Source organism: Microtus oregoni, unplaced genomic scaffold (assembly GCF_018167655.1).
Source record: "Microtus oregoni isolate MIOR12 unplaced genomic scaffold, Mior012 000050F_006, whole genome shotgun sequence".
NCBI lineage: Eukaryota > Metazoa > Chordata > Mammalia > Rodentia > Cricetidae > Microtus > Microtus oregoni.
In genome coordinates this window covers 465852-478032 of record NW_024543230.1, presented here as the reverse complement: position 1 = coordinate 478032, position 12181 = coordinate 465852, and the positions used below count along the sequence as shown (strand labels likewise).

The 12181-nt window shown below is 40.1% G+C and overlaps 1 protein-coding gene across 1 annotated transcript; it reads left to right on the top strand.

Annotated features, from left to right (window-relative positions):
* The first annotated feature begins 939 nt into the window (after positions 1-939).
* On the top strand, positions 940-10862 carry LOC121436886 (ras-related protein Rab-9B). The gene is made up of 3 exons (XM_041636789.1): positions 940-1161; positions 6238-6307; positions 7384-10862. Exon 3 carries the CDS (start codon positions 7426-7428, stop codon positions 8029-8031), a length of 606 nt encoding a protein of 201 aa, XP_041492723.1. The 5' UTR covers positions 940-1161; positions 6238-6307; positions 7384-7425; the 3' UTR covers positions 8032-10862.
* The last annotated feature ends 1319 nt before the right edge of the window (positions 10863-12181 follow it).

The window sequence follows — 12181 nt, the reverse complement described above, 5'->3', positions numbered from 1 at the left end:
CGGTGGAATGGAGAGATGGTGCGTGTGGGAAACACACGGTGGGATGGAGAGATGGTGCGTGTGAGGAACACACGGTGGGAGAGGGCAGTGCCATACCATTTCTGGACGAATGGGTGTTCAGAAGGCAGTGACGCTTAAGACATGAATATAACTGAAAAATAGATGGAACGCAGGGTAAATTACTTGAATAGTTTTGCCTTCCTTTGGTTTTTGAGGCCGAAGAGAGGTGGGTTAATCATAAACTAGCCAAAGATATCAGAGGGCCACAGGAAATCAGGAGGGCCTATAGGGTGGCTGGGATTATTTAGAACATTGAATTCTACCCTTGTAATAGTTCCTGGAACCTCGAGTACTGCTGTCTGTGATTCTCTGGAACAGTAATTGATAACGAGGCGTAAAGGGCTATGTCTTTTCTGTGACCGAGTTACAGATATCATGCTTTTCTTTTGAAGCGTCATAGGAATTTCTTGAGCAATAGGTACCAACAGGGCCTACTAAAGTGTTGTTTTCATGTGTTTTCCTGAACTATTTGAAGCAAGGTATATGTACTAACCTCTAGGCACGAAAACAAAATAGAACACGCAGATACAAAAAGAACACCGTTTGTTAACGGTGTGTTCCTTTGGTAAGTGAGGGAAATAGAAGAGTCATGCAGGAAATGAGGCTATAGCTAGCTCTGCCTGAGACTTTAGGCCCTAGGCAAAAGAGATGCTAAGCTGCGAGAGTAGTTATTTGATGGTCCATTGTCACCGTGGCTTCTAATCAGCTGGGAGGGGAAGAAAGATGAGGGAGATCCGGGTTGGATAACTGAGCATGAAGGAAGAGAAGGAAGTGCAAGACAGCCAGGGAACACTCTCCACAAGAGCCTACAGGAGGCGGCTACAGTGGGTCCCCAGCGTCAAGAAGGGGGCACGGGGAGGCGGCGCGGGCCCCGCCCCCTCCCCTGGCGGGCGCGGGCGCGAGAAGACGCTGCGCGGCGGCAGCGGCGGGAGCGAGCGGCAGCTGTCAGGCCACCGAGGTCCAAGCTGCACTTGCTGCCCCATTGAGGACGAGGCGACAGCGCGAGCTGTGACCTGGTCGCTGAGGAGCCAGGCTAGAGGCGCGCAGAACTGAACTGCCCGGCATCGGTAGCCCTGTCCTTTCTCCTTCCCATTGTGTTGGGTAAGGTGTCTGCATGGGGATAGGAAGAGGGGGCGAGGGCTGCTGGACCCGGGAGGCCAGGAGGTGGGGGGCCTGTGGGGAAGAGGGAGAAAGGGCAACTTAGGTCATCGCCGGGGCCACTGGCCCCTCAGTCAAGGGGCCTAGAAGCTGCCGAGATTGTAGTCGGAGGTAGGGGACGGTGGAGGGGGGCGTTGCTGAGTAATCTGGAGTGGCTACCAGAGCGGGGCAGAGAGGCGCAGGGCTCCGTTGGGAGCGGGTGTGGTTCACTGCGCATGCGCCACAGTCCACTAGCTCTAGGAGCTGGGGATGAGGTGAGAGGACCTGGGTCTGAGGTAGTTGGGACTATGCGTGACGTTTCACTTTCTAAGTTCCCAATACTGAAGCAGTGTTTCCCTTGTGGCTATGCCAGCATTCCTGGTCTCCTAAGGACCTTTTATTAGTGTCCTGAAAACCTTTACTTCCAGGCACCCTATTAAGGAAGACGTGGCCTGGGGACAGTGCCAAGTTCCTATCAAGTATGTCTTTGGGCTTATTGGCCCAGAACTGTTATGAGGAATGAAAGATTAGACATGCATTTCCACGCTGAACACTTGGCTGCATATATGATGTAAATGCCAGCATGAAGTTAGGAATAGCATTTCGGTGGCAGACAGCTATGGCATCTAGACTTTGTAGCATGGGTGTAGCTGATAACTGAACTCTGCAAAGTAAATTGAGTGCGTCACAGGGCTTCCCCGCCGTAAAACAAGCCCCCTTTTCAGCATCAGGTTGTATGGGAAGCAACCAACCTACACCATTTAAATTAGAGGGTCTCAAAGATCAATCATTTCTTTCTTGTGTTGATTTTCACATACATTAAAAAAAGCCACACCCATTTCTCTGGTGCAGTATTTCTGAATAATATTTCAGGATTCAACAGCCAACTGAATAGCCCTAATCAGCATGTCTCCACAAGATGGGCTTTCCTCATAGCTCCAAGCATGTTCCCTCCCCCGTGAAGACCACTCTCAGCCATTATCTGCCCCCCCCTTCTTCCCCCACCAAGCCCTGCAGTACACACCCCTGTCAAGACTTGCTCCTAAACAACCTGCGCTACTGATTGTGAGCGTCTTTCTACCCCATGGAAAATGAGCTGGCGCTGCCATCATCATAATAAAATGCGTTATTTTAGAAGATTCAACCTTTCCTTGCTTTATTCTCTCTGCTCCCAATCTCAAGCACCCCCAACTAAATACCGTAATCTTAAGAAGGCTGTGTGGGTGCAAACATAGCTGATTCAAAAGATCTCAACTACACTGAAGAATAGGGAGCTAAGAATACTGGTTATATGAATTCCTGATTCATCTTGTTATTCAAGACAACATTTAAGTCAAAGCCAGCTATTTCTCTGAATGGAACCAAAATTAGAATAAATATTACGGTCCAAGGACTGGAGGTGTAGATTAGTGTTTAAGGCACAGTGCCCTAGGTTTGATTCCCAGGGATTAAAAAAATAAAAAGAAAGAAAAGAAAAATGAATATTCGGTTCAGATCTAGCATAATATGGGAACCACACTGAATTTCACCTTCACGTTAGATATATTTGTTGTTATCAAGAAGTCCTCTCTTTGCTTAATGCTTTCTCCTTTCTATGTTTGGCCAAATTTGGCTTTTCCTGGGGGAGGGGATTTGATTTAATTGATTTTTATACTGTCATGGCTCTTTTCAATTTGAATATGCACTAACATAAATTATCCTCACCTTCAAACATAATAACAGGGATGACAGCATCCACTGAAAACAAAGTGGATATCATTATTCTCCTCTTGTTTTGGTAGGAATAGAGATAATGTAGGAAATATATATTTTAAGATGTGAGTGTAGCAATAGGGAAATGGAAAGCTTCCATGGACTTTCAACAGGTGGAATTTGTTAAGTCCTGTCTAGAAAGGAATCCAGATAAATTCATAATTTGTATTTTTAGTTACATTGTATGTGATAACCTTTGGATGTCCTACAGGATCGTGGATGGATTGTTGTCATAAATTCCAAGGCATTAGTTCTGGGTACCTACCTAATATGTTAAATCATAAATATTTATTGCTTATTTCTATGATGTATTCTGGGACCACATACTGAAGAGGCTTCAAAAATACACACAAGCAGAGGACCTTTAAATCAGTTGTGAAGGAAAGACATTTTTTTTAAAGAAGTCCGTTAACAACATCAAGCAGTGTGATAATATCAACTGCAAATAATAACTTGTTTTATCGAGACATAAAAGGTGGACTATTTTGGGGGCATAATATGATCATTTTATACAAATATATAATATGTAATGATTGAAGGGTTATAATTGCTTCCATTTCCTTAAATATTAACCGTTTCTGTGTGCTGGGGACTTTCATATTCTGTTTTTTTTTTTTTTACTGTAAAGGACTAGTGGAAAATATTTTATTTTCCTTTTCAAAATTCCCAAATAATTTTTATTAAATTTGATCATTGACTATTTCTACAGCTCTAGAATGCATTCTGATTTTTCTCACATCCAGCACACCCTTATCTCTTTTCTATACCTGTCAAGCATTCACTCCTCTCTGCAAGTCCTATTGTCCCTGAATGGACTTGAACTCTGGTAGCTGAGTATGATCTTGAACTTCTGATCTTCCTGCATCCACTTCCTGAGTGCTATAGTTATACATATCTGTCACCATGCCTGGTTTTATATGGTGTGGAGGGTCAAACTCAGTGCATTCAAATAGTCTACCAAATTGTCTAAGACCCCGATCCTGTCGCCAGCCTGGGCAACACAGCAGGATTCTAATTTTTAACATGGAGTTAGAAGTAGAGGAGTCGGAATGGGCGTTTGAAGCCAAGTCAGCAGGATATCATGACTAAGGGCAAGAAAACCCGCCTAAACTGTGTCTTTTTCTATCTTTAGCAAATAAATGGGCATTGAAAATGGGGGAGAATGTGGAGCTGTGGAGTGGCAGTTCTCAACCTGTGGGTTGTAACCCCTTTGGGGTGTCAAATGATCCTTTCAAGGGGTCATATAGCATATATCAGGTATTTACATTACGATTTAAATAGTAGCAAAATTACAGTTATGAAGTAGCAACCAAACAATTGGGCAAATAAAAAAAAACAATTGGGCATTGGAGGGGTCACCCCAACGTGAGGAACTATATTCAAAGGTTGCAGCATTAGGAAGGTTGATAATCACTGGTGTAGAATATCCCCTTGGTAATGGTACAGCACATGGTAGGTACTCAATTCTTTCTCAAACATCAGTAGAAGGGTTATACCAGAAGATCCTGAAGACCCCTTAAACACAGAGACTCTATGCAACATGCAGATGTTCACCAGGCATTGTTACACGCTAAAGAACAAGGAGGAACTAATAACTCCATAAAACAAAGGAATGGTATAACAGCAAGGAGGACCTTATTTTGCCTCTTTTCCCCATACCATATAGTTTATGTACCTAGAACTATGTGTGCACATTACGAACTAGAGAATTCTCAGATTGTCATTAATACTCATCATTATTCCTGGAGCTGGGCGTTTAGTTTCCATATTCACTGTGGTTTTGGCCTATCTAAAGAGTTTATCCACAGCTAGGAAAATGAGTTAGTGAGTTATAATGGCGTTAACATCTGTTTTCTAGATACTTAAGGAAATTTGTTTGGTATCTACCATTTATAACAGTCATGTATAGTTTATGCAAATTTTTAATTCCTTATGTTGCTTTTAAAAATGAGAGTTGAAGAGTTTTGAACTGTGAAATTATATTGCAGACTAACATTAAAAATAAAGTATGAAGTGTTACCATAGATCAGTGGTAGAAGACTTTCCTAGCCCACTGAGGTCCTTTGGCCTTCTCCAGCTTATCAAAAGCAAAGCCAAACAAAAAGGAGAATAAAAAACTGTGCTAACAAATCTGGTTCACCATAATTTCAAGAAATATTTGTCACGTGAGCTATAGTTCCAAAAAGACAGAAATTTGAAAGCAGAAAAGTGTGGACAAAAATCAAGCAAACAGAAATGGTAGAAAATTTAAGATTCTACAGAGTAGATTTAGCCTAAGAAGGAGGATAAAGCTTAGCAATTTAGGAGATGAGGCTTCCATTTTAGCTACTGATTTAGATAGTCAACAAATACCTGATTAGCTTTGCAAAACAACATAAGATAATTAAACAACTGAGCTGTTTTTTTAAACAGCTTCTTTATCCCTCAACAAACATACTTAACAAGCATAGGAATTATTTGTCTTTTTGGACCGCTATTTTAGTTTTTGCTTCATAAATATATGCCAAATTAACTATTAATATTAAGCGAATGTGTTTGTAGTAAGGACAGCTAAATATTAAAACCTGTGTTCAAGTAAGGCATGATTGTGAATACCTGTAATCTCATCACTCAGGAGTATTGAGGCAGAAGAATCAGGCCATCTCAAGCTACATTGTGAGCTCCAGACCATCTTGGGCTATATAGAGAGAACTTGTCTCCAAACCAACCAACCAAAACCTTGGTTTCAAGACCGATACCATCAACTATGAATCAAATAATTAGCTAAGAAAGTATAAGTCCATAAACATATTAATGGTTTCTCCTCTGATTATGAGAATCAATTGCAGGCTGCCTCAAGGCAGATGGGTGGGTGCACTGGTGGTTTTTGAAGTGGGACTATTGGTAGGTATAAAGGGAAGGAAAGTCGCCTCTGATTTATCTTAAACTTCTCTGCTTTCACGCTACCAAATTTTACTTCTTGGAATATCACCTATTTGCTTTTATTTACTTTTACATTGAATAGAGCATTCAGCCGAAAGACAACACAAAACAGTTTTTTTTTTTAAAAAAAAAAAAAAAACCACACAGAGTACAGTCAGATTAGGGTAAATTGAAGTTACACATTTAGATAATGATCATGTTAAACACCTGTAACAGTTTGAACTTTTAAGTGTGTTTGTGAGGATTCCCCACAGGTTACTTGAGATTGCTATGGGATTTCTCCCTGAATTGAATATATTTTTTTCTATAGACTCATTTCCATTTCATTATATATTATTAAAAATTTGCTCCCCGTTCTGATTTTAGAACCCTAATAAAAGAATAAATCAACAAGAAGGACAAAGGAGAAGGCTGAAATTGTGAAAAACCCAGCTGGGTAAGTATTTCATGAGCTCACGCTATGAATTTTGATATTTTACATTTTCTTCTGTTAAAGTGACTATAATTTTAAAAATAATTCCAAAATAATGTTAAGGACTATTACGGTTTTGAATGACCTTTTAAGTGTATTGCTGTTAGAATTTCTTTTGCATGCACTTCTTTGATCAGTATTTAGGTTTCCTTCTTTTGAGGCTCTTGCATAATAAATATTACTTTACCCAATTAATATCAGCATTGTTGAGTTTCCAGCATAGACCCAATGTGACAATACCTAACAGAATATTTTATTTTAACATGTATTCTAAGTTGCCCATGTATAAATATTTTATGTAGGTAAAAGAAAAATGCTACATGATGATTATTGGTGCTTTAGATTTTATCATAATTTTTCATATATTGGTTTTGTGATAATAAAAACTAAATTCAAGAATACCATAAGGTGCTCTTTCGGATAATACCTGTTACATTGATACTAGTCAACTGTCATAAACTTAAGTGTCATTGTACCATGAAGAAAAAATATGAAATATTAGAGTATCCATCTCAATGCAAGTATAATGGGAGGAAATACTTAGAGAAAGTTGATTTTTTTCTCTTTTCCAAGAATATGGGTCCAGTCTAATTGCTACCCAGGTCTTGACTGAGAGAATCAAGAATACAGCTTATATACCTTCCAATTACAGTTAGGTCCCCAAGAAGCAAACATTAAAACCTCAAATAAGTTTTGCATTTGTATCTCGTTTAGAAGCTAATATGCTCACGCGTTTGAGTGGCACACCTGTCCTAGGTTCTCTCCCCTAGAACAGTGTCACACCTGAACAAATTATGGAGCCATCTATGAGTTGGCTTACTCATGGCTTTCAGCCATCCCTTGCCCAGGTAAGAAGCCTCAAAAAATTAGGCCAGGTTTCCCTATTTTATCAACAGAGGTTTCTTCCTTTCCCTTTTTTAAATTTAGTAGTGATCATGTAAGATCATTATCAGGGGCCTTATAATTCAGGGGAAATTTCTATGAGGTAGATTTGTCTCAGGTTTAACTATTTTCCTTCCTACCCTTTCATGTATTTTCAGGTTCTTTTGTTTGCAAACTTCTCCCTGTTTGGTGCTGCAACAATGAGTGGGAAATCCCTTCTCCTAAAGGTCATCCTCTTGGGTGATGGTGGAGTTGGGAAAAGCTCACTTATGAACCGTTATGTGACCAACAAGTTCGACTCCCAGGCTTTTCACACCATTGGGGTAGAGTTCTTAAATCGAGATCTGGAGGTAGATGGACGCTTTGTGACACTTCAGATCTGGGACACTGCAGGGCAGGAGCGTTTCAAGAGCCTTAGAACACCATTCTACCGGGGAGCAGATTGCTGCCTGCTGACGTTCAGTGTGGATGACCGGCAGAGTTTCGAGAACCTTGGTAACTGGCAAAAAGAATTCATTTACTATGCGGATGTAAAGGAGCCGGAGCATTTCCCCTTTGTGGTTCTGGGTAACAAGGTAGACAAAGAGGATAGGCAAGTGACGACTGAGGAGGCAAAAGCCTGGTGCATGGAGAATGGAAATTATCCTTATCTAGAAACAAGTGCCAAAGATGATACCAATGTGACAGTGGCCTTTGAAGAAGCTGTTAAGCAGGTTTTAGCTGTAGAGGAACAACTGGAACATTGCATGCTAGGCCACACCGTTGATTTGAACAGTAGCTCCAAAGCAAGTTCTTCATGCTGTTAAATGTAGGGACTCTGTTCAAAAGTGTGCAGTAAGTTGGTTAGTCTGTAGCGTAAGAACTACTGTGCCCTCTGGTGGTATTCACACACACACACACACACACACACACACACACACACACACACACACACACACACACAAAAGCATGTGCGTGCGTGTGAGGGTAAAAGATAAGGTTCTACTTTTGAAACAGAACCTTTCAAATTGAAATTGTAGAGCAGTTAAAAAAAAAGCTTTATTGAGCCAAGTGTATTATGCGTGATTTCTGCTATTTTCCCCTTCTTGTGTGTCTCAGGACATTTCTGATTTTAGTCCTGAGAGATTTACATGTTTTTAAATCACAGTTTAAACCTAGAACCCAGCCGCATGAAGGAGTGAAAGAGCTTAAAGTGTTCCATTAAGTAGCTAGCAGATGCCACCACCAGACTCTTGCCAAGCAATTTATGACATTTCTACCAAAGGGAAAAATAAGATTCTGAGCTGTATTACAGCAAAAATAACAATGGAAGCAATGATTTCTAAGCATGAATTAGATAAAAGGTGGTGATGATTAGAAATGTAGATGTATAAAAATACACACTGACATGTTCAAATCCTCACGTATGGTTTCTTCTCATATGAACCTAAGCAAAATCATCCCAGTAAGCATTGCGCTAATGACACTGGAGTTTGGTTCTAATCCATGTGTTTGAGTCACAGGACACTAGCGAATGGATTACGCTTAACTATGCCAACCCCCTCTGCAAATACTTGGTTGGCCTGCTTTTCCTTCCTAAGTCTGCTGCTGCTGCTGCATAGAGATGTTGCTTCCTTGACAGCTTATCAATTTAGTGATGCTACTTAGTATGTGACTTTGGGTGCAGTGCTCTCTGCCTACAATTTAGACGATCCTATGGTTCACCATGCTGGCTCAGGAAGGCTCCAGAAAAGATTGGAGAGTAATGGGCTTTTCTCCCAACTTCCTTCGCTCAGTTGTGCGTTGTAGGGGAAGGATCTGATGTCTCACCGGACGATTCAGCTGGCCAAAGTCTGACATTAAAACTGGCAACAGAGCAGAGGTTTATAAACATTGGGTTAGAATGAATTTCTCATTATTAGATTTCTTCAAAAGTGAAATAGACTGCCTTAATAGTGACCTCCCTCCCAGGAAAAGTAGTCCCTGGATGAGCACCTGTTAAAATACTGTAAAAAGAATTTCTGTACTGGCTACATGTTTGGTATAAGGTTCCTCCAGGTTTAAGTTCTGAACTTACAAACGACGTCAGTGCCATGTTCTGCTTGGATTTCTCTGAAAACAATAGTTAAGACTATAGAGAGGGCCATAAAAATCCTCAAGCCATTCTGGGATTAGCCTTTAACAACAACCACTAATAGAAATATTCCAAAGACACAATGGTCAAAGAATGGTTTGACAATTTTTGAATACCACGACTGCCAATTATATTATTATATAATTAATATATATTAATGTATTATGAGTGTGTCATTTGGTTTTTCTGGGTTGAGCTGCATAGGTTTTAATCTATGCTTTAAACATGTATGATAAAAATTGTGACCCACTGTAGAGAGGGACAGTTAGAAAAGACCCCCCCCAAAAGAGATTCAGGCCCGGGATGGGGTGGGAGCATTCACAGGAAGACAGCCCAGAATTCTCCATTGTAGCCACACACGGAATCAGCCTTACATGTGGGACCTTATGTGCTTTAAGAACTCTGGTACTTTTTGGCCACATAGACAAGAGGAGGACAGCATTTCAACCCAGACTTACTCAGTATTTCCAATTATTGTATAGTCCTGACCCTATTGTCCAATTCATTTAGATGCCAGAAGTCAAAGCCAGAGCTGGGACCCCCACAACTCTTATCCTGCCTATGCCTATAGCTAGCCACACTGGGACCCCCACAACCCTATCCTGCCTATGCCTATAGCTAGCCACACTGGTTTCAATGTTCTCCAGTCATTTTGCAACAATCGCGTTAGGGTGAAACTCTGTATGTCAGAACTAACAAATGGTAATTGTTTTTAAGTGCATGAGACCGGGGCCTTCTCTTTCTTCTTGCACTCTGCTTACACTAGTTTCTATTTGTAGATCTCAGGCCTTCATGAAGATCTCCATCAGCTCACGAAAACTATTTGTCTCTGTAGAGTGGCATGTGGTCATTTGAGTAAAACTAAAAGTACACGGGGATTCAATTCATAGGCATCCTGTCCATTGAGGCAAGTGTTAATTTGATTGGCAGGTAAGCTGAAGCCCCTTTCTTCGTAGCCATACATACGCCTTATTTTTTAGCTACCAAGTTACATCACAATGTCAAGCACTTAGCAGTAAGTGACAAAACAGTGGCATTTTGATGAGTAACACTCAGTGGGTACTGACATGTAGTTTGGGTAAGATTAAAAAAAAAAACCCACCAAAACCTGACATCTGTGGTCCCAGGAACTGTGCATATGTGTTTTGAAATTGACTGTATGTAGAATGTGCGGTGGAATATTTTCAATAGGTGTTTTTTACTGAACACTAGACTTTGGGAATAATGTACTTGTAATTGGAAGCATACTGTTTTTCAATAGTCCATTAAAACTCCATACAAAATATTTATATTTAGTTTCTTGTCACATTGGCTTTCAGGGGGCCTCAGGTTCCATGTCTTCAGTGGATTGGTGAATTTCAGGTGTCTTTGTACCTGCCTCAGCCGTCTGTACTTTATCCTGAGGTGTCCCACAATCCTCTTGTGGCAGGTGCTGCCAACCATCTCAAAACGTGTATAAGATATTTTGTCCCAGTTGTTTAAAAAATCATCTGTGTCAAAGTGAATAAAAAGTGCATTTTGAAGAACCAAAATACAATCCTTGCCGGGTTTTATTTCTTGCCTTTTCAGTATAGCAGGTATACCTGTCAGCCAAGCCCCTCTCTCAGATGCTCCCTGATGTGGTCTCTGCATCATTTTTTATGTGATATTCCAAGTGGTGCTCCCTATTTATCATGCAATAGTGATAGAGAAACAAACTCAGAAGACTGGAGGTTGGAGATTCCTTTTATTTTATTTTAGACCCTTCTGCCATGCATGGAGAGTTTGGAGACCAGAAGAACATTGATCTTAATCTACTTGATTTTTAATCATAATTTTAAATGTTAAACTATTATAAAATATAAACAGAATATTCACATTGTCTTTATTTTCTTGGCTGATAAGTTGTCTAGACATTAAAAGAATATGAAAATGTAGACAAAACAGGTCAGAACACAAAAGATAGTTTTTAATCCAAAAATGTTCTATTCTCAGGACCATCACACTTTGTGCCATTAATGTTACACTAAGCATCAAATGGCTAGAACACATATGACAGTGATTTTTTTGATTGCATGTATTTGTTTATATGCGTGCATGCATGCGCACACCATAGTAGGTGTGCAGAGAACAGAGGACAACTTTCTAACTCAGGTCATCAGGCTTGGTGGCAAGTGCCTTTACCAGCTGAGCCATATTGCCAGTTCAGTGACATTGAAATGACGAATGCAAGTCTCTCTACCATACATGGTTCATCACGTTGCTTCTATCTGCTACAGATTTAGCAGTTTCATCCATTCTACAAACTTTTGGTTATTATACCTTTGCAGAGCCAAAAATATTCATTTTTTTTCTTGCTCCAGAATTATTACATCATACTTAAAATTCTACAATGATATGACGTTGAGACTATGAAAAGTCATAAATTTTTCATTACCTTATTTTTTTTTTACAGCAGAGTTCTTGTAACATGCTTGAGGCCTTGGGCATGATCCCCATCACTGAACAAAAAGAGGGGAGGGGAAAGGATCTTGTCTTCCAGAATTGATATTTTCAAAGCGGAAAACTACCTTTCTGTCTGACATTTTTCTGCCCTAATCATTGCTTATAGGGAAATCTCCTCTTGATGTCTTAAGCCATAATATGAAGTCTCATTTGGGGAACAATAGCTGAGATTTTTCCAGAAAGATGGAGGGTATACAAGATATGGTTTCTGTTCTATCCTAAAATTGAATATTAAAAACTCTTTGGGAAACTGAGGTATCTGTTTGAATAATTTTATGATGGGACTTGAGATTGGCATATCTGTTTAATATTAACTACTTAAGGAATTACTGCAACAATATTTTTTTCAGTGTCGCCGA

What these genes read in the sequence shown, in the direction of transcription:
- LOC121436886 (XM_041636789.1), top strand. Translation starts at nt 7,426, where the DNA reads ATGAGTGGGAAATCCCTTCTCCTAAAGGTCATCCTCTTGGGTGATGGT.